Source organism: Myiozetetes cayanensis, unplaced genomic scaffold (genome assembly GCF_022539395.1).
Source record: "Myiozetetes cayanensis isolate MyiCay16 unplaced genomic scaffold, myiCay2020 scf4, whole genome shotgun sequence".
Classification (NCBI taxonomy): Eukaryota; Metazoa; Chordata; class Aves; order Passeriformes; family Tyrannidae; genus Myiozetetes; species Myiozetetes cayanensis.
The window spans coordinates 13,006,581-13,032,131 of record NW_026087631.1 but is presented as its reverse complement, the minus strand read 5'-3'; the positions used below and the strand labels follow the sequence as shown (position 1 = coordinate 13,032,131).

At 42.8% G+C, this 25,551-nt stretch overlaps 2 protein-coding genes across 2 annotated transcripts in view; one reads left to right on the top strand and one right to left on the bottom strand.

Annotated features, from left to right (window-relative positions):
• The first annotated feature begins 8,043 nt into the window (after positions 1–8,043).
• SLC46A2 (solute carrier family 46 member 2) lies at positions 8,044–15,422 on the top strand. Its single transcript, XM_050329097.1, has 4 exons — positions 8,044–9,115; positions 10,683–10,766; positions 12,928–13,084; positions 14,496–15,422. Exons 1-4 carry the CDS (start codon positions 8,044–8,046, stop codon positions 14,551–14,553), a joined length of 1,371 nt encoding a protein of 456 aa, XP_050185054.1. The 3' UTR covers positions 14,554–15,422.
• A 460-nt stretch (positions 15,423–15,882) lies between these two features.
• The window catches only part of SNX30 (sorting nexin family member 30), a 50,672-nt gene continuing 41,003 nt past the window's right edge, over positions 15,883–25,551 (bottom strand). The window contains exons 8-9 of the mRNA XM_050328774.1: positions 23,285–23,437; positions 15,883–21,091 (exon numbers count right to left, since the gene is read on the bottom strand). Of these exons, the coding sequence (XP_050184731.1) occupies positions 21,032–21,091; positions 23,285–23,437 (213 nt within the window). The 3' untranslated portion in view covers positions 15,883–21,031. The remainder of the gene's footprint in view (positions 21,092–23,284; positions 23,438–25,551) is intronic.

Here is a 25,551-nt window from a genome sequence, read left to right as displayed (position 1 = left end):
TGCCAGTTACAGCATAGGTCTCACCGGCTGCCAGGTCTGGACTGTAGTGGTACAGGACAAGATTCAGCCCAGCTCTCCTTCTTGGCACTGTTTGCTGGGTCAGTCTTCAGCACAAGGGAATCAGGAAATAGTTGAATGATATAATTGTTCATGAGCCTCATAATTTATTGACATGCAGACTCTTTGAGTTTATAAATTAAAAGATATGTCAATACAGTCTGTCTAAGCTTTGCAGGATGTTTCCAAGGAATTTATTATCAAGATGGCCCAGCACTAATGGATCAAAACAGCATTTCAGTGCCCCAAAGCACTTATTTTTCAAATCTTGATTAATCTCTTGGTTCCCTTCCCATACAGAAATATTAAATCAATGTGGTTTAAAATGTCAGGAGCTCAGTTTACTTTTTAGACATCTGCTTTTGTCCTAGGCTGCCCTGGCTATGTGTCCTTTGCAGAGGATGCCATAAAGCTCATGGCCAGACATGACTTGTTAGCTGCTAATAGTTCCCACTGGTATCTTGGAGGTGACCTCCAACATAAAATCGCTGAAGGTGAAAGCTACTGACCCCTGGAAAACGGTGGTGTGGAAGTGCATCACATGTGGCAATGGAGGCATGAGCCCACTTCACCTCTGCGTGGTCCAAGCCCTGCAGCAGCAAAGCAACCTCATCTACAGCACAGCAAGAATAGCACAGTCCTCTGGAGGCAAGAGGGTGTTGACATGACCCTCAGCTGTGTCCTGTTGATTTTCAGTAAACAAGAGTGCCTCAGGTCTTGCAGCAATTGGGAAGCTCATCAGCAGTCATCCAGAAGGTGAGTGCAGCTGGCAGTACTCCTTTCAAGAGCATCACCAGCACTCAGACCAGGTGCAAAGCCATGCTGAAGTGGGCAAAGTGTTTGGGAGATGTCTCCCCATGGCCCACGAGCAGTTAGCAGGAGGTATGAAACCACCGCCAAGAAACACAGAGGTTGCAGTGGAAAAAAGTAGTGCTGCTCTTGGCCAGTATGGCCAATTCAGCATCTGCACAGTGGGGCACAAAAGCAAGGTCTTAGCTCAGGAAAGCTTTGAATACTTCAGAATGCTGAAATGAAGTGGCAAGGCAACAGCAAACACTAGTAACAGCAGCCATCTTGCCACACAGTTTAAAATTGTCATTTGTGTGAATATTTTTATTTATTTATTTATTCATGCTTGTTAAAAGCTGAAGAAATGCAACCTAGAAAAAAGTTAGCAGCAACAATATTGATGGAAAGCTACCTGGACTTTCTTGTTTCCCTGGTGCCTTTTACCTGATACCTCTTTTCAACTCCAAAATTTCCTACAGATACAGTAGGACCCTACAGAGAAAAGGAGAAGAGGCGCAGTATTTAAGTCCCTTAAATGCCTTTTTCAGTGTCTTTTTATACATGTAGTAGAGTCCTAAGAACACATAAAATCTGCCAGGGCTGTTCATTCACTAGCTCCCTGGGGGGTGCTAGCTAAAAGTTCCCCAAAGTAGCATGCATTATCTCCATGAGCTTTCTCCAGAGCCTGGAGCTTTCTCCTGGAGCACTTTGATGCAGAGTTGTAGGCCTGGGGAACCCCAGACATATCCTCCCTGTCTGTTGGGTGGAGATGACACCTCTGCACAGGGTTGCAGAGCCTCAGCAGCCCTTGCTGCTTTCCAGGTAGGGCTTCTCCAGCACTGGGGCTGCAGCTTGCCCAGCCAGGAACAACTCTACTGTCTTGTCTGAAGATTACACCATTAGTGCCATTTTCCACTAGTGGCACAGCAAAGTGTGTGTGGATATGGTCTCCCATAGTCTCCCAGCCACCCTCACAGAGGAGGTGCCCTTCCCTGCTGTCCCAGGGACTGCTTCACCCCGCCAGCTCAAAACAAGTGTCCCCACCCTTAAGGCTGCAAGCTGGATAATTAGCCAGGTGTGGCTACAGTACACATTAAAAACAGGGTTATCCCTGTTATTTGCTGTGCCTCGTGATGATGCCAGGTTGCCCAGAAGTCCTCAGCTGGTGCTGGGGACTGTTTGCAGGGAGATAATGATAGGCACTGCCATGCAACCCCAAAACCATCTTGGGATGGGTTCTATACCCACCACCAGCTGCGCTGACGGGCTCGTGAGTGGTCCCTGGAGGACCTGCCTGGCCCTGATCAGATGGTGTTCTGTAATCAAGGAAAGGTTTGTTACTGAGTTTTCTGTGTTTTTGATTTCTGAGTTGCAGAGGCTGAGTAAACATCCCCTACTGGAAGAGCTGCCATACGGAAAAAAGAGGGTGGTGAGGCTTATAAACGTCACTGGAGTGTGCAACAGCATCGGCAGCTTTTGATTGTGTATGTCACTTCTTGGGGTTTGCCTTTTTTTTTTTTTCTTTTTAACAAATAACTGAATGTGTTTGACAGGATGGTCTGCATAAAATATCCTGGAAAATTTGAGCACACAAATGACTAAAACCGTAGTTAATCTTTCTTGGCAATTTTTGTGCTCAGGACCTAGCCCAGCAGAGTAAACAGAGAGAGGTTGAGGAGTGAGTTACCATCTGCCTGCTCAGAATGTCCGTGATGGATATCACTGAGGGCTTACTGCAGGTGATTGCTTTACCTTTACTGCTGTCACTTGCTTTACCTGCCCGAAAAACAAAAATTTAGCCAGGCAACTTGAGATAACTTCAGACCTGTCAGGTGAAAATGTCTGGATTGCCAGGCAAGGGTGTCTCCAGAAGATTTATAAAATATTTTACCTTCCCTTCTCTCCTCAAAAAGCACTGTGCTTTGCACAAAACACCAAGCACACCTTGTATCTTTTAAGCATTTATGATAGTTTTGATTGTTTCCATCTCTCAGCCAGGAAAATGGGGTGGATTCAGCCCTTTCCACTGTCCTGATGTCCTCTGCCAGCTTCTGTGTTACTTCTGTAGAGTCTCAAGCTTATGGAGTCATACTTCTTCCTTCTAATTGTACCTGGCCAGGGCCGAGTTACCTAGCAAAGGCCCTACCAGACCACAAAAATAAGCACTCCTCTTTTGTTTACTCTTCTTTTCTTCTTTCCTCCCCCACTCCTAAGGATAGTGTCTTGCTATTTCTTTTTCCTCCTTTATTCTGCCATATTAACCTTTCCAATATGCTCTGTGTATAATCTTCCTCTAATTCATGTCCACACTTACCACCCAGATCCTCTCCAGTTTTATAAATTCCAGGTCAAATTTACTCTTCTACAGAGCTTTTATCCTCAATGTCTTTTTACAAGCATTATTATTTCAATGTGTTTGTAGGATTTTCAGAACCCATTCACCATGGTCATACAATTTTTCAGTCAAAAACAAAACTGTGAAGTAGACCACCAAAATTATTTCTAAATAGCTTTGGAGAGCACTTGAGGAGAGGAGAGCAGTTTTGGGGTTTGAACTGAGTTTTTATAGTTCATTCAATAGTGAAATTTTTTAGTAAACATCTTTTTGCTATAATTATTTTATTTTTCCAGACTATCCACTTTTATACAACACAGGATTGCTTATGCTGTATTTCTAGGATAGTTTATTTCATCTCATTTCTCAAGGCCATTGCTGCCTGCACACTCTTAAAACTTTGCAATGCTTCTATGCCAAACACATAAATACCTTGATAACAATTTCAAAAAAAGATATGAATATTAATGAAAAGAGGGGATGTAAACAGAAAAAAGATTAATTTAGCACAAGGATTATCTGTGGGTTATCTGAGAATGACAGCAGGATTTGTTCTGTGGGCCATCAGGCAGACAGAGGTACCGCAAGAACTTTTTTTCCTGCTTCCATAGAAAGGATTAATGTTAAGGCATACAGTTAGCTGTCAGGACTATTAATTGCCTAAATTCCTCAAGCTAAAGGAAAAAAGCCAACTCAGCAAAAAGCTTCTGTCAAAGGATAGCGTGTTTTTTCTTTTCAGCAGAGGCATAAGCCCACAGGAGATTCCAACCATGTAAGCAGGAAACTCTGAATGGAAAAAAACAGACAAAAACCATGATGTCTGGGGGTAAAAGCAATGCAGGGGAGGACACTGGTGCTGCTTGGTCAACCAGTGTCTATCCTGAAGGAAACTGGACAGTGTTACAATAACCAGCTCCTCGCTGCTCTCCTGTGTGGTTCTCAAAGCAGTGGTGGAAGTGGTGGGGAGTGCCAGCCCCTTCCAAGGAGGGCTGGTAGAACTCCCCTGCCTCATGTGGGGTCATCACTCCTCACCGTGCTTCACATCAGTGCACCCCAAGAGGTCTTTCCATAGAGCAAATCCATTCTCCAGCTTTTTTGTAGCCTGCACACTGCCCTGGACTTTGCTCATGTGGGGCAATGGGTGAAGCCTCAAGGCATGGGGGAAAAAGTCGCCATGTGCTCCCACTGCCTGTGGCCTGGGCTTCCTTTAACTCCCATGAGCAGCAGAGGAGAGAGCACATGTTTCCACACATGATCCCAACATGTCTGATGGTGCTGTGACTCCCAAATGCCAGATTTCTGGCCCAGAGGTCACAGTGCCTGAGGCACCTCGAAGTGTAGCTGTAAGGGATTGGTCCTGTGTTTTATTTCAGCTGGTGGACTTACCAGCTCTTGTGCTATAGACACTGGCACCAGCATCATGAGTTACAAACAAGGCTGCTGGGTGGCGTTTTACATCCAGGCATTAGCTTCTACCATCAGTGGCTTTGGATCCAAGCAGACAATTGCCCTGAACTAGGATGCCTCATCCCTGTGGTGATGCAGCAGCTGCCAGCAGCCGCTCCCTCCACCCCATGCCCCTGGCTTTTCATCCGGCCTCCGCTCTCCCTCCATCTCCCCCAGCTCTGCAAGTGAGGAAGGCAACCTCCCAAGCCACAGAGTGGTTTGGTGTCCCAATCTGTGGTCATTTATGATGAAGAATTATATTCCAAAGGAAAAACAGGCCATCACTGAAATAGCTGCTTCTCCCCAGTGTTTTCAACTCTCCATCTCTCTGGGGCTGTAACGAGACTGCAGCTCCATCCAGGCTCAGACCCAGGCGCTTTCCAGTTCCTAGTCACGTTTCCCCACTTTGCCACTGCCCCATAGCCACAGCGTGCCTCAGGATGATCTGCACATACCAAGCTGGAGTTACAGATTTACCACCTTGGAGACAGGGACTGTAAATCACAGATCCTATTAGCAAGCTTAGGCGAGGCAGATGAAGAAGGCTTACTTGCACACACCGGACTGCAGTCCTGGATGTGCAAAAGGACCTTTTCAGATGAGGAGTGATGAAGACCAAGTTCCAGAATGCTGTACCTGCCAAGCCCAGGTCCCCCAGCACACTGAAATCCCCATAGCAACTCTGTTCAGAAAGGCAAAGTGATGTAACTGCCATAAATGGTTTAAAAAAAAAAAAAAGCAATACTGCATAGGAATGTATAACATCAGCACAGGGACACATCAAACAGCTCTATTTGGCCAGACTGACAAATACTGAAGAGTTGGTGAAACATGGTACTGACCTGGTCTCCCTTGGGCCTCCAGACAAGATGACTCTAGAGAAGAATGCCCTAAAACAATGTGTTCTTTTTCCAGCAGGCTACACCAGTGTATTTCTGTTGTTAGGATAGTCTCTGGTTCTGTGGATGCATTTTTCTTAAATGTCAGGGGCCACTCTCTTAAACCTCCATGGCATTTATGCTGCACAAACATATTTTAAAATAGATGCAAATGTCCCTAGAAATATTAGTAATATGAGAACAGGGCCCTAAGGAAAATAGATAATAGTAATTTTGAAGACTTTGTAGCATCAAATGAATACAGCATTCATGAAAAGTGGTTTGCAGTGGGAAATATTTTGGAGTCTGGGTTAAACTCTTACTTTAGCACTTATTCTTTTGCAATTCCTGACATGGAATTATGTCCTTCCACAGGAAGTAGTTCTAAAAAGTACATTTAATGTGAATGAATACACAGAATATCCTGGAATTATAGATGTAAGTCATGAGATCATTAGTGGCATTTAGCACCACTCATTAGCTACCTAGGCCTGAATAGTGTCAGCTGAACAAGCCAAGCAGCCTGTGTATGCAACAAACTGTGGAGAAAAAATATCCCTTATGTAGGAGTTGAGATCTACAGTCCCTCAAGCACAGTGCCTGTAACATACCTCTGCACTCCAAGATGTCCCAAACTGGGGCTTGAATGGCACAAGGAAATTTATAATTCCTCATAATTCTGGTGGAAGACATAGGGCTCTTTGGGTGAAGCAAAATGTGGTTGCATTTGTTGCTTAAATTGGTCACAGGCTGATGCTTTGGGGTCTTCAGTAAGGCTGCCTGGAACTTCCATTCTCTGGAAATATGCCAAGGTTTGCAGAAAAATATTTGTCCTACTTCTGAATAAAAACTAAAGAAACTAGACACCTTTTGCAGCTAATATGAGGAAAAAAAAAGGCAACTGTTGGAAAAACCCACATCATATTTTACAGCTGGCTAGGAGTCTTTTGGTCTGACAAAAAAAAAAAAAATTCTCTGGTAAAGCTGAAATTGTCTAGCAGCAAATCATTCTAGCAGACAATTCCCTACTCCTTTCCCTGTTAGATCTTGAGACTTTTTTACTTGTATTGAAATATAAGCCAAAAATTATTGCACAACTGAACAAGGAGTGGAAAAAAAGAATCTCTTGACCGATGGCACTGAGTAAATGTCACCTGAATCAATAGAGGGCAACAGATGGAGGTTTTACCATTGTCTTTTCAAATTAATCATTAATTTATTTTTTTAAAGTAATGACTATAAATCTTCCCAGAACAGATTGTTATTCTGCATGTTATGATTCATTAAACAAGTACAAAATGAGATCATTATCATTTAAGTAAGCGTTTTTGAGACTGCCAAATATCCTCCAAGTATTTCCTGCAGCTGGGAATGCAAGCATCTTCCTTGGAGCTGGCAGGCTGCTGGCACCATATCCTACTCCAAGAGCTTCTCGTACCTCTGGCTTGCAGTCCTGTCCTGGCCACAGGGCCCCACTCAAGTGGGTCATTCCACTTGCCCCTCAGGCAGCAGCAAAACTGGAAGCTGACTTCAAGATGCAAAGCTGATTTGGAATCAGCACCTGCAGCGATGCATGGCCATCACCCCAGGGAGCTGGGGCTGGAAAACCCTTCCCCAGAGTAGGATTTTTGCCCATCCAAGCCTCTAGCTCAGCTGGCTGATTACTGGGACACAGCAGTCACCAATGCCTTGGATAAACTGGGATTAGTCTCCTCTTCTTAGAAATTCCCACATTGTAAAGCCAAAGAACGCAGCTGGCAGAGTGCAGCTACAGGAGACAGGTTACCAAAAATAGGACTTCCCCACTTAATTTCTTTTAGGTGTAATTTCCTGACTGCATTATTAAAACAACAATGACATAAGGGGCATGATGCAGCAACACAGAAAACAGGTGCAGGTAAAAGCAAAAGAGCCAATTACATATTTGTGTAGAAGAAAGTTAAAGGAGCAATAAAGGGAATTCACAACTTACCTAACAAATAGGCACACAGCCAACCTCCACCCCCCCAGCCACTTTTATAGTCCTCTGACACATGAAGGATGCCAAAAAGTGAAAAACAAACAAAACCTAAAAAAATGCCCCAACCCCAAAAAAACCCCACAAACCCCCCTCCCCCCTCCCGCCCAAATTACAGCAATTACTTGATTGGGCCATTTTCACTTCCTAATCTGTGAGACATAAATTCCCCACGGTCATCTGACCTCTGTCGAAACTAAACCAGGAAGAGGAGCAGCAGCAGTCAGCGAGTGCAGGGTGTCCTCCAGCTGTACAAAAGCCTCTCCTGTGTGAACCAGAGCTCAGAGCACTGCAGGGATGTGCATGTGTGCGTATACATAGCAAGGTGAGGTGCAAATATCCTCCCAGCCAGATCATCTCTTGCACAACTCTCCAATCTTGTGCAGCCTGGCAGACCTTTTGTTTTTCCCTCAGCTGCTCATCTCCAAACATGCCTCTAGAGCAGAGCTTCTGAAGAGCTGCTTCCTCCTATACATCTCCCTGAAAGCAGCTCTCTCCAACAAGAGGCAGTGACCACCAGCATGGAGGGAATGATGACAATGAGGATGTGGATTGAGCCGGTGGTTGCAAGCTCTCAAGTGGCCAGTGCCTTCTACGACACAGCCCTGCTGCTGGTGGTGAAAAACTACTACAATCAGACCAATGGCACTGCTCCTTCCCATGCACTAGAAGACGCTCAGCAGAAGGCTGTTTCTAATTTTTATATCATCTACAACCTTGTTCTGGGCCTGAGCCCGCTGGTGTCAGCCTATGGCTTGTCCAAGCTGGGGGACAGGATACATGGGAAGATCCCCATCTGCTTCCCTCTTCTTGGTTATTTGGGCTCCAAAACTCTCCTGCTCCTCCTGATCCTGCTGGGCTGGCCAATCGAGGTGATGTATGGGGCTGCTGCCCTCAACGGGCTGACGGGAGGCTTCACCACACTTTGGGCAGGCATCATGGCTCTGGGCTCCCTGGGCTCCTCCGAGAGCAGGAGGTCCCTGCGGCTCATCGTTATTGAACTGGTGTATGGCCTCGCTGGGTTTGGGGGAAGCATGGCATCTGGCTACCTCTTTGTTGGCTTCAGTGACCACTACCGAGAAGGCACTGTGCTGGTGTGCTGCAGCATCGCTTGCTATGCTTTCTGCCTCCTCTACAGTATTTTCATCCTGACAGTCCCCAAGCCAGGAGCCTCCTGCCCAGCCAAAGCCAAGGGTGCAGAAGAGGTGGGTAGCCAGCTACCAGCCCATACAGGAGCAGCAGCAGCAACAGGGAGTTCCCAAACTTCAGGTGGCAGCAGCTCCTCTCTAGTATCCCCCTCAAAACTCATCATCATCCTACTGTTTGTGGCAGCAATCCTCTACGACCTTGCTGTAGTTGGTGCGATGAACGTACTCCCACTGTTCTTGCTCAGGGAGCCTTTAAGTTGGAATGCTGTGGAGATCGGCCATGGCAATGCTGCTGGGTATGTGATCTTCATCACCAGCTTCCTAGGGGTATTGGTGTTCTCCAGATGCCTCAGGGACATTACCATGATCATGATCGGAGTAGTATCGTTCAGCACCGGCATCCTCATCATGGCCTTTGTGAAGTGGACATTCCTGTTCTACATTGGTGAGTAAAAGCCACTCACATGGCAAATGCACCCTGAGAGAGGGGTGTTCCAGCACCACTGGAAGGGCTTTTTGCTCCACTTCACCACAGGTTTCCAAGCAGGGAGTTAGACCATCACATGAGCAATATGCAAGAGAACATTACTGTTACCCTTTCCCCACATCTCCCATTGCACTCTTACACTCTGCACCCTACAATATCCACAGGAGGCATATACTCCTGCCAAGGCTTAGTTTAAGGCCAGTTGACTTGTAATTTGTCACTTGATCATAGACCAGACCTGAGCAGGGGAACAATGTTCATGCTCTGTGGGAATGGGAATTACTCCTGACTCCCTGTACTAGCTGGACCACATCACCATATCAATGGGAAGCATTTGCTTCTTCTGAGGTAAGGCTAAACCAGAAACAAAATGGCAAAGGCTTCCTATTAAGCAAACATATTAAGATGGGATTTATTTTTGTCCTATGAAGGCTCTTATGGCTGATTGGAAACTTAATGAAACACTGGAGCTGCTTTAGCAACTAAAATATCATAATAAGGTAGTTTACAAAACCCACACTATATATAAATGAGCAAGGGACTGATAATAATAGATGGGGTTGCATCCAATGATAAGGGAAAGGCAAGTTTATTTTTGGGAGGTAACCTCTGATGGAACACAGAAAATAAAATCCAAGAACTGGGTTTTTGTGGCAGAAATGCCTGACAGAGTATCATGTATTGCATGGCTTTGAGGTTTTGCTTCTGAAAGTCGGAAAAAGACTGAAGATAAATGGCCTGAAGCAATTTTTTCTGTCTGCCCCTACAGGGAATGAGAAATTGAAAATTAAACAAAGTTATTCTAAATGGAAAGATGATAGAATATTGTAGTTGGGTGGTAAGCCAAATACTGAGTGAAATTTTTAAGAGATTTTGCTTATTTAGGCAATCAGGCTGGGGAATAAAAGATTAAAAAAAAAAAAAGGTAAAAAAAAAAAGCTTGTTCATCATCATGAACACATGCTGCTATACAGTGTATGTAGTGTTATTGCACGGCAGAAGACACTGCATTGCAGAAGCATCTTGGTACACTAGACATGGACCAAGTCTTCCCTGAGGTTGGCTCTGCTGACAGGAGGGTAATTCCAGCTACCTATAAATTTCCACGCTAGAAAAATATTGCAAGCCAGAAGTGCCAAGATAAAAGACAACAGTAGTGTTATAAAGATACTGTTCCAGTCAAGGCTGTGTAGTACTGGGGGCTCTGTCTGCTGCTTAGACTCAAATCACCATCCTTACTATCTCTAAGGACAGTGCTATATTCCACCTCTGCTGGGATGTCTGGCCAAGACCAAGAACCTATGTCTAGTTTGGGCAAAGTGCCTTTGCTAATGGGAGCAAGGGGTTGCTTATCCACCTTGTCTTGAAGTGAGGACCTACTTCTTTCTGGCACTCAAGGCACAAAAAAAAAATGAAGCAAAGTGCTTGCCCAAGCCAGAGGCATGTAGTCTTCAAAAGCAGTGGCTGCTGTGCTAGGTAACAAAGAGCAGGTACTGATGATAACTATAAATTCATTGCATTACAGCACGGGCAGTGATGCTCTTTGCCCTCATCCCCTTACCAACCATCAGGTCTATGTTGTCCAAGCATGTCGAAGGATCATCCTATGGTAAGTATTTGTTACCTTACCAATCAAAAAAACCCCACAAATCCCTTGATTCAGCCTAGAGGACAAAGAGAAAGGTTAAGTTATTGCTGCAATGTGTGCTTTGCGTGATAATAACAGGACAGGTGATACCACAAATGGGAAGGGAGGAGCAGAGAAACCTGCAGGACAAGATTGTCATATCCAATCTTCTTGTCCTTGCTTGCATCATCATTTATCCACAGAATTTTCAGCACGTGCATTGAAAGATTACTATCAGTGTGTAGGTCAAAGGCAGGGAAAATAATTGGGGTGCTGCTCAAAAACACAGTACTCCAGGGAAAAGCAAGAGAAGCAGGACCTTGAGTTGAAGCACTGTGATATTCACACCATTTATATCTGGCTTCTTTTACTTAATGCTTTGGGAAGGATGGATTTCTTTCATCTTTTTTTTTATGTTCTCCAAACATTTTTTCTGAATGTTTTGGCAATTTGTCACCCTCAGACCATGATTTAACTACAAAAAATAAATTTCTCATAAAAATTGACCCTTTTTTGAACATAGCAGCAGGAATTCTTTTCCATTAGAGAATTTACTACAAAGTAGTAAAATATATTTTACAACAGTGTATTGAAGGTGCCATTTTTACACCAAAGAGCTAGATTTAGATACAAGAGACATTTGTTCAAATACCACCACAGGCCCCCAACTACTTGTATGTCCTCCAAACATTTTCCCACAGCCATCCTTCACAACCCTGTCCTTTCTGCCTTAGGTATGTTGCCTAAGTGGCTGTGAGGAAAAAAAGACTCCAAGCCAAATTAGGTAGGAGATAAGATAAGGGTACAAAAGTTTTAATGAGCCCCCAGGCTTTTTGGAATACCCCAGCGCTCCCAAAATACAGATGTTCACAGTTTTTATAATGATTTTCGCCCAATCCCCGTCCTGCCACCACCCAGGTTCTGCCCCCCCCACACCTCTTGGGAATTGGGTCTGTGGGCGTTTTGGGACCCCCTCTTCTTCATCTTCATCTTCCTCAGAGCACGTAATGTCCTTGGAGGCCTTCCAGAATTCTAGGCCTGAAGGTTGTTGGGTCTATGGCTATATCTTCTTCCACAGGGTTAGGGTGTTCTTCTACAATTCTACCTTGAAAAAGAGACTAAACAGGCTATGGAATTTAGGGAATTGATATGGGAATGGGTAACAGGGGTTTGAGCTGGTGTGTTAAGTGTTAAGGGATAATATGCTGCTACTCTAAAATCTACATTTACTACATAACTACTTCTAAGGTCTACAAAAATAAAAAAATTAAAACATCAAAACTCCAAGGTATCAGGTACACGACACTGTTGTGTAAGCAACTCATTCCCACTGCTTGTGCTCCCTCAATGTGCACTGTAGCAAAACCATCTACCTGCCACAAAGAGCACAGCTCACACCCCAAGTAATTATTATTATTAATCATAACATTGTTTTTAACCTCTACCACAAACCATACGGGCTGCACCTCAGGACAGTGGTAGACCAGATCTTAAGCAGGACCCTGCAGCAGAGCAGCCATTGCCTCGTGGTAGCAGTCTCATCTCCTTAGGTGGTGGAAAAGGCTACCAGGGCAGCAAGCTCAGCACACAGCCCTGATCTTGCTCCCAGTTTGCATATCTCAGCTGGGCTGCATTACTTCCCCTTCACCCATTTATCATAAGAGAAACACTTCAGAAAAAGCTGTTTCAACTAGAAATCAGTCTCTGCCTTTCTTCCCCATGAAACAACATACAAATCATACATACCTCCCCATTTCAGGTATTATTATCATTTCAACCCTGTGGACCGCTCTTCTGGCCTAGGGCAGGAGCAGACAGTGACTAAAATCTCTCCTGAAGATGTTTCTACCTTCTAGGGAAAGGAGCACTTATTGCCCAGTTTACTGCTGTTTTTCCAAGCAGCTACCTTTACATTTAGACTCTTTAAGCAGTTTTCCAGCTGGATCTTTTGTCCTATATCTAAAAGAAGGAAAAATGATTTAACTGTGGCCGAGAACAGAGGCAGATACAAGCTCACGTCAGCTGGTGTTTCTGAAGCAACGACCACATTGCTCTTCCACACAGCTGTGATCCTGGATTTGTCAGGAGGTACCATGGCTCATTTTTTTAATCCCCAATAACAAACTGTGTTCTTGTTTTACAGGTGAGGTGTTTGTCCTGCTGCAGCTGTCTTTAGTCATCACAGGAGTAGTGACATCTACAGTCTATAACAAGATCTATCAAAACACTCTGAACTGGTACAGCAGCTTCTGCTTCATTTTGTCTTTTCTAGTTGGCTGCCTGAGTCTCCTACCTTTAAGGTAAGAAATAGGAAAGGCTTTATTCAAAAGGACATGCTGTATTTTCTCCATGCTTCCTCATTTTAGGTCTAAAGTGTATAATATAGGTGGGGAAAAAAATTTAATTTAAAATGAAAAAAATTGGAAGAAACAAAGAAACTTGCAGAAATGAGTTGACAAATATCCAGGAGATTCAGAGAATGAAAGCTGCAACATCTAGCCAGTGTTTTTTTCAATCTTTTTTTTTTTGTTGTTTAGTGTAGCATGAATAGCTGTAGGAGGAATATTTGGCAGAGTTTAAGAGCTGATAATCCCAGGAAACAATGCCTTCACACAAATATAAGTGCTTGATACTGTGAAGATAGCAGTAAGTAGAATGAAGGAATAATCCTACACAAAGCAAAATGCTTTTTAAAAATTCCACTACAGGTTTACTTACTTAGTGTGATAGAAAAGAATAATCAGTTTCCCTCAGGGTTTTCTTTCAAAAAGAAACCATTACCACAGTGAAGGAAAACGTTGTTTTTCTGATGCACTGACTTTGCCCAACTGTACTGCTACAGAGTGACTGAGAGGTATAGTTTCAAGAACAAGTTTTAAGCACAAAACCAGCATAATTTGAAGAGAGAAGGCTGAAATAGCATCTCCACCCGCTTTTCCAGAATTTTTGAAGTATTTGTCTCCAAATCTCACCTTGCCTATCATCCCCTTCCCAGGATGCTCCAGCTTGTTGCACTACTAGGAACAGCATGCTTCTTTCATATGAAATGCAATGTGATAACATCAATATTTAATCCATGCAACAACAATATTTTCATTCAGAAATAGGGCAGATGCTGTATCAGCTGATGTCTGATCCCAGGCAAAATTCTTGCCCAGCTTTGCTATAATTTAAAACAATATAGTAGTAGAAAGTTAAAAGGCACTATGTATACCCACTTCAGTGGTATCACTTGAAGAAAAGAAAAAGGAACACTAAGGAAAGCTCTTACATCACCACCTGTTTTATTCAGAGCACCAAAGGCTTTCTGAGCTTGTAAACACACTTGACAACCGGTGTCAGCAGGACTACTAGGGTGGGGAAGGCTACATCATACTCATCATTCCCCTGGTTCTGCTGTCCTTGTCATATTTCCCAGACACAAAAGAGTTGTTTCTTACACACAACCCTCTGTTTAACAGAGGGTCACTGATTGGTACTCAAATTTTTAATGCTGGTTCAAGTTATTAGGGATTATTAGGACTTCAAGTCTGAAATGTGACAACTGGTGCCAATATCATTACTGGTACATTGAAAGGAATCACATTAGCACTCAGCCAGCTTCAGATACCCCAGTAAAGTTTAAGATATAGGTGGGGAGAAAGCAAACTGCAGTTTCAGAAAGTACTTTGCTAATTTTCTTATAACATGCATTTTTATTGTTCTTTACAGCTTTGTGGCCATCAAACAACGTTCAACCACTGGCTCCCTTCAGATTCTGACTGAGTGACAGAGGCATCTTTATCAACTCTCTGAGCTACCAAAGTGGAAGGTTTGCCAAGCATTAATCCCCAGTTACCAACATTACCAGAACCGTATCGTCTGTATTTCCATTTCACAGCATGCCACAGCCTCTCAGTCACCAAGCTCACCCAAGAAAAGAAGCTTTCCTTGTTACTTCTGCAGTACCTCATCTTGCAGAGTATGTGCATTGGCTGTTGCACACCAGCAGTCCTCAGAGCATTCTGTTTTTCTGCTGGGCTGGTTAGCAATAGCACAGAGCTACAATAATACAGGAGTGTTTCTAGACACACCATTCAGTATGGAAGGGGAAAACAGAGGATCAGTTTTCCATTAGTTCCTTCCTGTCTATTCATTCAGAAACCTCAGGGCACTTCTCTGACTTTGGCTGATGAAACTGGGGGCTGCAAACCACAGGCTATGTGCACAAAGCCATCAGCAGGACACACCAGCTCTCTGGAGTGCTACAGAAGATGTGACCAGCACAGCCAAATAATGTTACATGAAAGACCATTAAATACAGAAATACCACTGTAAAAAGATGTAAGATTAAGACACTTTTAGTAATCCCTACAATAAAACACTCCTGAACAGATATTCGTTCCCCTGACTTCTGGGAGATTGTTCCACTGTCCCTGGACAGTCCTTCAACAGAGCTCACGGGACTAAGACTCAAGAGCCAGTGCTGGTGTTTCAGCTCACACCACCAGGATGTGCTACTCTTGTAACATGCTAAGAACAGGTAAGCACAGCACACTACTCCCACAGGTTTTGTGGAGGTGTAGGGACACCGCTACGAGGCAATAGTCACCTTGTTACCTCAGCTTTAATCTGGGTTGGAGAGGAACCTCATACAACACAGCAACTAGAATGTGATGTTGTCAGATAAATCCAAAGATGAGTCAAAAGTCTGGCATGCTTCACAAGAATGTGTTTGCTTCCACACTAATTGAACTAACAACGACTAAGTGGCTTCCAAGGTCCTGGACTAAGTAAAGGGAAGTTAAAAGCCCTTCAGTAACTGAAATAATCTGAAGGCAAATCAGGCAGCTTCAGTTCAAGCCAGGGATGCAGCAAGAAGAAGTTGGTTATTCACTATGCAACCCGATGTTCTGAGGAAGTTGCTGCCACCCAGTTCCTCCCCACACACACTTGCCATCTTTCCTCAGCTCCACACTTCACTTTCAGTAGCAGAAGTAATGCAGCAACAGATGACTTCCAGTTAAATCAACTGGAACAAAATTTTAGGGAAAAGGTATTTCTACAGTATGATAGTGAGCTGCTCAACAAAATAAGCACACACATCATTTCAATGGTGAAGGCTGCAAAAAATGAAACTTTATTCTAAGTAAAGGAGTCCTATTTTAATACATTTATTGGTCCATTCCATTAAATTAATTGAGGTAAACAAATGGTGCATTTTAAAAAAATTGTACACACTAATAGAGAATTACAAACAGTTTTACCTCAAAATGTTTTTCTCCATCAACACTAGTTCCATAGTAAACAATGCACAAGGTATATTTATACAGAGATATATGAAAGGGTATAGAAACATGCCAGCACCAGAAGGCAAGACAACATTTCCTAGCCTGTACGTCTGAACAAGAGCACAGTTGCCAGATTTGGTCAAGTGCAGGAAACAAAAGCCTCCTTCCCATTTTTACACTGTTTACTAGCTAATTCACACAGAGACAAGTCTTTTCACAGCTTTCATTTTGTTTTTAAATGGTATCAACAGCGACTCTAGTTCTGGTGAGTGGATTTACAGAGGCTGAAACCAGAAGAGTCTGGAAAATGAGCCAGCACCATTTCAGTCCCAGCACTGACCCCTTCAACACAATGTGTGAGGCTCACAGCCAGCTTACCTTCAACTGCACGGCCCAACTCTCCAGACCTTAAAGAGGGACAGAGGGATGCAGGCACAGAAGACACGAGAACAAGGACAGTGTTTCCTTATTTTTGTATACTACAGACAAAAGCCCTTTGGCTCTTTGTTATTACAGGACTGTCAGCAACCTGCCTCCTTGTGCAGTGGGAATGTGGCACTGACCCCAACCCTGCTGTTTGATCTGAAGGTATGGATACATATCCCAGCAGCAGAGTTAAGGAAACAGTTTAGTTTCAAAGCACAGAGTGCCAAGACCTTTAAAGTAGCGTAGGACGGCAACTAGCCTTTATTGTTTCAGCATGCCACTTACATAAGGGTGATCTACATCTACCTCTTTGGAAAGTGCATTATTTTCTGCACAAATACTGTGCCCTAGGCATGCAACCTTAAAACTTGTCCAGTTCATTACCAAGTACTTGTATGACTCAGACACCTCAGTAAGACTTCAAAGTGCTAAGCACAGAATTAAGCATTGCCACTTTAGTCTGTAAAGCTGGTTAAACAGCACTCCCAAAAAATTTTAAATGCAACATTCAGTCTGCCAGAAGGCAAGTTTATTCCTGTGATCCCCAGTTTAACTTCACAAAACAAACAACAAAAATAATCTCACAAGTAGTAGCAACTCCCCTATCTTTAAAAAAAGTCCTTATTTTCCCTACGTATTGGTTGTTGTAGTAAAAGTTATAATACCAGAAGAAAGACTGTTCTACCTTCAGAATTTAAGACGACTGAACATCTACTGAGCTAGCTTAGTCTATGCAATTTTGCTCAGGGGCTGTCAGCACCAGGATTTTAAACAGTATGCAACATTAATCATAACCGTATACAGTTAAAATATACAAGTTTTAACAAAAGCATGGCTCCTCTTAAAACACTGGACAGTGCCTGCTGGTCTGGGAGAGAATTCTTTCATGCGTTGGGATCTGCAGGACTGATGCCTGAAGCAATATGCAACGTGAACAGGCTATGCAGAGCCACTGCTGCAAGGCTACAGCACAGTACCTCCACAGAACTGTCTCTGCCGCTCATGCTTTGTGGATAATTTTTTCCTACCACTTATCACACTGCTTTATCCTTAGAACAAGCATTAGTCCAACAAAAATCCAAGTAGTCTTCAGTGAAGAATCCATAGTTTATTCCTTAATACAATTCACATCAGAATAGTTTGTGTCTCTAGGGCTACACCTATTACCTTTTCATTTTTCAATGTGTACCTGAAAAAGCCATGATGTTTTAACATCTGTATTTATTGCAAGATTTAGAGCCTGGTAAAGATATACATGAACAATGCATGGTCCATAACTGAGCACAGAAACAAGTGCTTGCTTTATTGTGCTGGTGCCACTTAAGAGAAGAAACAAACATCCCCAAAAATAACCAGGACAGCAGTGAATTATGTATCCTCCAAGAGAGATCTTGGCCTGGCTATGGATTAAAAGGAAAGCTGGGATGATTTAAGGACTGCTGAAGAAACCAAAGGCTCACAACAAGGATGCCAACTACTTTTGATGTCATTTCGGTGCACATGCAGAGGGTGATCTAAGTGACTTAACATCCAAGAAGTTACACAAAGATGAAGCTCCTGCACTACTCCTGATTCCCTTTAACAACACCTTTTACTTCTCTCATGAAAGTGTGGGCCATCCAAAGACTCATATGCCATAATAATTACAGGATAACATATCAAGAGTCCAGCTCTTGACCTCTCACTAACAGCAGTTAGGTGAGGCTTTACAAGTGTTACTCTGTACATCTTACAGCAATTTCTTGTAACTTTTGTAGTTCTCCCGATTGCCCCAAACATTGAAGTCAGGAACCCTCGCCACACCTCACAGCCTCTCCCACAGCTACCTTGTGATTTACAACAGCTCTTCATAAAAAGACACCACTCCATAGCTCGAAGGAGCTGAGACCCACCATTGCACACCGTTCTTACACTTCAATTTTTGCAGGGGACTTCTCTTTTGAATGTGAAGTTTTACTTCCCTTGTATATGCTTAAGAGAGGTTTTAGTGTTTCAGGCCATATAATATATCCTGTTAATGCCCACTGCCTGACGTGCCATGTTCCAGCCTCTCCTCCAAATTAACCTGCAGTTGCCACAGTGCCACATACTCCAACAGGAAAGTGCAAAGTGTGCCCACCTTCCCAGCAGCATAGCCAGAAAGGGATTTGTCTGAAATCAAAATGTGCTTCGGATGAGGACAAGTTTAAAAACCATACCACAAAATCAGTGGCATTGGATGGAATAAAATTCCAGCTGATGTTCAACAGCTCCAGCCTCAACAGTTAACATGCTGATTTGAACTTCACCTGGTACTCTCCACTGTCCGTTATGCTTCTCATGAACAGCTGTGATGTTAATTGTAAGTTCCCCAGAACCAACACCCACTTCAGTCTGACATAAAACTAAGTGGGAACAGGATGTCAGTTTTGTAAGGTATCAGATGAAACCACCTGTAGGAAAAACCCACCAGCCTTTCTGCTCATCTTTTGCTGGTATTTTTTTTCAATAAGATGGAGGGAACTAAGTATTAGTTCAAATTATATTTTGCTTGACTCCCAGTGATGTTGTACAGTCAACTACAAAATTCCATTTGCCACACAGGAACCAACTCATAAAGCATGTTGATCTGTTTGTGGAATACAGGGAAGACTGCAGTCCTAAAGGTCAGACTCTTAGATAGTATGCAAGTGCTTATTCTAGAAGGAAAGACTGCTTCAAGATGATCCCCCTAAGTATTTCCCTTGCACAACAAGAGTAGTCTGTTATTCTGAACCTAACAACCTAAAGCAGAGTTCTCATTTACACCAAGTAAGTGTATATTGACAAACTGAGTTTAAAACAAGAAGCATAGTTTGTTTAGTACCACAGAGTTGTCAGTGAAGGCTGAATTAAAAAGGAAGACCTCTTGAAATGTCTTAAACTTGACTTTTTCATACAGAGAGCACAACTTCATTAGCCTGAGAGCTACCACAGTACCAAGCTGAATTGGGTGGCTGCAGGTTAACTTGGTGTTCATGAAGGGACAAATTCCAAACCAGACAAATTCCAAACCTGATAGGTTGTTACAGGAGAACACAGAAGTTGGACATTCTCAATTACTGCTCAGATTCTTTGCAAGAATGTTGCCAGAGATCATGCAATCACTAAAATTTAGCTGTAAGCAATGAGTTATTTATTCCCCCAAATCCAAATATTACACTGATATGAGTCCCAACCCCCACCCCCACCCTTAGGATGGTTAAAAAAGATTTATCTGCATGCTGTTAAACCAAGACTCTAGGACCATGGGAATCACATCAGCATTCCTAAGGCCACTAACACCAAATAGGCATTTACTTGAGGTTGGACTGCAAGAGAAAGGAGAAAAAAAGGGACTTGCAGAAGCAGTTACATTTCTTAAGGCCAATAAAAACAGATCTGTACCGAAAGTAGTCTTAAAAGACTTGCCATGTGGTTCAGCAGAGACAGATATGAACTCTCTGTACCTACCAGGGTACCCATCCACCCCCCACCAACCCATTTTAGGCAAGTTTCACACGCACTGATGCTTGGTGGAAGCAAACATTTGACACTTTTTGGCTTTTGGCTGCTGCAAAAAAACACATGGGGAGAGGAAGCAGAGTTCTACCTTTATTACAGCAGGCATCTCAAGTCACCAAGCCTCAAATGGCTCTAGTAACACGCATATTTAAATTAAAGCATGGTCTAAGAGAATTGCACCATGCAACTTCTGGAGCTAGCTTTAGAAAAGTTAAAGACTCGTACTTCCTCCTCCACTCCCACAAAAGGGGCCCTTGAAAGGTCGATGTTCACCTCATTCCCACAGCTCGGCTGATCCTGGTCCCCGAGTCAGTCACAAGTATACTTCAGCCAACTGACATTGCTTCATAATCACCAAGGTAAACAAAGAAACTCAGTAGGAACCAACAGCATTCCACACTCACAAAAACCACAGTTCATGCTCGCATCACAGGCTATCTGTGGGTGGTGGTGGTATGTTCTAAGACCAGACCAACTCCCAGACAGAAAAATCTCCAGAGACCATTTTATCCAGAGGAAGAATATGGGCCATAGCAAAACTGAAAATATTCTTTCCCAGTCTTTCCCTGTCCACTCAAAAAAAAAAAAAAAAGGATAAGGATTGGTTAAGGAGTACGGTATCACAGAAATAATTTTTTTCTTTTTTAGCAAACAAAACAATGGTAATAAAGATGTCATTTGGCACCTTGCAGTAGAGTTTTATTTTCATCTTTTTAGTGTTCCACTCATCAGTTCCTTCCAGACTAGAGAGGTAAGTTTTATCAAGATCCCCATGCACTTTCTCTATGAAACCCCAATCACTCCATAGGATAAAGAAGGAACCATTCAAGATAACTCAAAAAGATGAAACATACCCCAGTTTTAACACAAAAATTGAGGAAAAAAAATTCAAACAGTTTTCAGAGCGTCTGTTCCAGCCTAAGTGCAGCTGTCATTTCAGTTAACTTGACAAAAAGAGTCCTTCATACAGTTCCAGTATGTCTAGTGGTACTGAGCATAGAAGTGCTAGACTGTCCATGAAGGTACTTCTTATTTGGTCTCTGGCTTGTCTTGCAATAGTGGTATAATTGACTCCCACGCCGTAAGGCACTGAAGAAAGAAATACAGATTTAACAAATGGGTTTTACATCAGTTCTTGTAACTTCTCACTAACTCTTCCAGATCACGAGAATGCAAGTTAAAGAAAAGCTATTGGGTCTTCACAGATTAGTACAGAAATGAAAAAAAAACAAACCCAAAACCAAAAACCACACAAAATCTCAAACAGCAAAAAAAGGTGTTAGAGTAGTTGCATCTTCCAAACAAATCAAACAAATTCACATTTTCAAAAGCTGTCAGCTGGCCCAAGCCATTAGAAATCATCAGAATACCTGGGATTTCCCAACACCAATCTAAATTCTTCTACACTGAAGAACACCACAGCTTTCAGTTAGAGAGACAAACTGTTGCTGGTAGAAATGTACATCTTTGTAGTGTGACTGTGAGGGAGGGCTGACTGGGACACAATGGCAGCTATTACAGACTACCTCCAGCAAATTTATTTGAAAAAACCCCATGCATTTAGAGAAGGTAGTTCTGAGACACTGTATTCCAGTACAGCTCTGGGACTTGACTCCACTGACTGATAAATTGGTAGTGCCTAGTATAGTAAACTAGAAGTGGAGTCTAGCTTCTGGGTTATTAAAAAGTCACTCCAGGCTTAGGAGTCATTTACCCAGATGTGTACTTAACTCCAGTCCTTGTACTGTGTGTCATTACTGTCTTTCAACCTCAAAGCTCAGAAGTCAAACTGAACAAATACAGATCATGGAATACCTATTATTAAATGCTGGGAATGTGTAAACTCATCACCAGCTCTTATATCCACAAGTTCCTGTTGTGATACATCTTCATTCTAACCTTGCTGATTGTACTGCAGGTGTACAATTATTTCTAGTTGTGTACTCTGAAGTGACTATATGCTTTCCTACAGAAAAAGTTTCCTTGCTAAGAGCAAAACTAACAGATTTAAATGTCCATTGCAGAAGCACTGCTCAGAGAAGTCTCTAATATCTCCCTCCACAGCAGCCTTAGACAAGACCAGGATGAAGGAAGTTCTGTGGGACTAATTATAACTACTGATATGAAAGACATTCAAAGGGGAAAAGGTACTGCATACTAATCCTACACAGACAGGTAACTTAGCACAGGAAGAAGCTTGTAACATAGATGTGGAAAAAATGAACAGGCAAGATGAAGTATTGCTATGCATGAGCCTAGTAGCATTTAATATGTCCTAATAATTTAATATACCTGAAGCAGGCTTACAAAAGAGCTGGAGAGGGACTTTTTTACAAGGGCTGTAGTGACAGGACAAGGGGCAATTGCCTTAAACTGAAAGAGGCTAGGTTTAGATTAGATAATTAGGAAGAAATTCTTTACTATTAGGATGAGGAAGCACTGGAACAGGTTGCCCAGAGAAGCTGTGGATGTTCCATGTCTACCAGTCTTTAGTTCAGGTTGGATGGGGCTCTGAGCCACCTGCTCTATGGGCAGGCACCCCTGCCTATGGCAGAGGGTTGAAACTAGATGGTCCCTTCAAAACCATTTTATGATTCTATGATATCAAGCACTGCATCCTGTGATATCATGCACTGCTCCAGCATGCATGGAAACTAGACTGGCAGTATCTGCAGTTAAATATCAAGTTAAAAATTTCAGTTAAAAATAAAAAAGTAAACAAATCTGATATCAAATCTCAGATACACATGCACCAACTGAAAAAGAGCAGAGGCACCTGGCTAGGTATTTTCAGGACTAGCATACATGGGACTAAACTATGCACAAAGGAACAGAGACTAGAATAATTAATATATACCAAGTGTAATCTATATATGAGTCCATGCATGTGTATTAACTCACGTAATTTTGTTCATAAAAGGCAGAATCAAGAGATTCTTCTACTCTGATAGTATTACTAGAACATGCAGTTTTGGTCTTTTTCATCACCACTGCTGCTGCTCAGTAATTTGTTCAGTTCACGAGTGCAAAACAGACAAGCGTGCATGATGAAATGCTCTTTGAGAGCTGACCACTAGTCCTACAGAGATGATTTGACCATGAATAGCAATTCATTACTCTAAGCTGATGACAAAGAGCAGCTTCCACAGCACTAGAGAACTAATTTAGATGTCTAATATTTCTGTCTTCAAGACAGTGTGAAGATTTCCCAAAGAATCATCACCACCTCAGAGAAAAATAAACTTCTCTTATTCCTGCCAAATATCCAAAAGTGGCACATACCTTCTCGTAGTACTGGATGTTTTTATCCGCCATCCCCATGAGTAGCTGCCTAAAGTCTTGTCTTTTGTTGTTCTGCCATCTCTCCATATCTGCTTTCAGGTCAGCATTGAAACATTCTACTCGGTCTTGACATTTCTCAACATCTGTGGGTACCTGCAGCAAAAGAAATGAAGATTAAAACTGTCACTGAGAGCTAGATTGCTGACTTAGCTCAAACCTTACTGAGCAAAGCCACAGAAGAAAAGTAAGTGTAACTTCCGGGAGTTACCCTGAATAAAGTCAGTTATGGCTGCAGGGAAACAAGCCACATTTCACAACTAGAGAGGTTATGAGATTGCTTGACTTGTTCTTTGCTGTTTGAGGTGGTGAGCATTTGTGCTTTCCATCTCCATGCCTGATACAGTGGCAAGTGGAGGAAGCACTTGCTAGAAGCACATGAAGAGGAAAAAAATTTTCGTGTAAGTGCTGGGTACCTAGCCTCAGTTCCAAGTGCTCAAACTGAGCAGTTTGGCTACAGGTCCACAGAAAACCTTACTCCTTCCCATCTACAGCTGCACAAGGCGTTTCCCAATTTACACCAGTGTGTATAATATAACCAACATTTAGTTATTTAGTCCAACATTTAGTCCAAAAAGCTGGATAACAGACCTCAGTGTTCTCTCTTAAGAACTGGAAAATAAAATTCCTAAGTCTCTAGTTTCCAGTTTTAACCTTACAGGCTCCCTTTCCTAACTGGAAAGGACTCATGATCATCACTCTGGACTGGCTCACAGACCTCTGGGCTCAGCACTGGGCATGCAATCATACAAAAGCAATGAGAGAAATGTTGAAGGACAGCCTATTGCAAGCCAGGTAGAGATTTAAATGGATGATGACAGCAGTCACTGGCCCTAAGTGCATGTACTTTAGGCCAACTAAGTTGGTGTTCTTTGCTCATGTTTTAACTAACATCATGTATAACACCAGGCAATCACAGGAACAATTTACAAGTGCCTCTTCAAGCAGGAAGCCCATGAACACCTTTCTCTCCCTTCTCCTTATGCTGTATGGTCCACACAGAGAGGAATCCTGTAAGGACATGTAGCCAAAGTCCATGACCTCAGAAGAGGAAAGCCCTGAATCCTGGTAACAACATGAGAAGTGACCTTTTGCTCTGAAAGCTGTGACTTGTGCAAAGGCAAAAGACAAAATGAAGAACATTTGCAGAACTTTGTAGTGGCTCCTCATACTTGATACCTTCAGTAAAATCCCTTTTTCTCTGAGGGGTGTTAGAGAAGGAAGAGGATGAACAGACTGTAAGAAGCTTTTCATAGGTAACTACAGGAAGCTAGAGGTGTGCTACTACCTTGCAGTTTGGCAAGGTAGTCAATTTAGGCAGAAACTAACAAACAGTTGTTAATTCTTCTCCACGATGTGAATCAGGGGTGATCACTGAAGTATTGCATGGACTCAGAGAAGGTCTTACATTTGCTCTCCAATAAAGCTGTTTGAGAGACAGGAGTTGTTCATACTCATGGGATTTGAGTTCCCCTTTATTAATACAACTGAACATACACTACAAGCAGCTTGGGAGTTAGTAGATAGCCTTTCACCCCACCCTGTCTGAGCACTACTGGCTACAGAATTCACTCTGCTAGAACTCCTCACAAAGTTCTCTCATAAGCTTCAGACAAGAACTACCAAGCTTGTGGCTGGAAGGTTTAGAAGATGCTCCCCTCAAGGCAAGTATGCTTTGCATGTTAAGTACTCTGCTTAATAGGAAAGGCTAGGCTATCAAGAGAAAGGTTTATGAAGTCTGGAAATCAAATCAAGTAAGATTTCCCAATGCAATTAAGTTATCTTCTAAGCACCGACCAGCTTGCTGCTGCTTCTTCCAGGATCTGAAACCACAATGAAGCTATACAAAAATATGTTCTTTCTCACAGCTAGTTCTCCTGCAGGTCAGACTGAGAGGGCTGTAGGAGTTTGGAGCTACAGGGACAACCCAGTGGTCACAAATGGGTCACATATGCTCTCACTGAGGAACAACAGCAATTAACTCCAGCTAAGTCTCCACAGGCATCCTCATGATCCTCCTCATCCACTCCACATGAAAGCAGTGTCTGCACATGCAGCAGTCCTGTTTAGGAGTGCCTTTCCTTACAAAAGTGCAGCTTCTCAGAACATTCTTTGCAACTCAGTAGCTGAGACAAACTTTTAAGTTAATTAGTAGGTTTTAAGCACTTTATATCTAGTGCAAAGACATCAGTGCTGATGTTTTTGTCTGC

Bases quoted from the DNA above. Each gene is read 5' to 3' on its own strand.
- SLC46A2 (XM_050329097.1), top strand. From the start codon at position 8,044: ATGGAGGGAATGATGACAATGAGGATGTGGATTGAGCCGGTGGTTGCA. The intron at 9,116-10,682 runs GTGAGTAAAAGC...ATTGCATTACAG, and splicing joins GACATTCCTGTTCTACATTG to CACGGGCAGTGATGCTCTTT. The intron at 10,767-12,927 runs GTAAGTATTTGT...CTTGTTTTACAG, and splicing joins TGTCGAAGGATCATCCTATG to GTGAGGTGTTTGTCCTGCTG.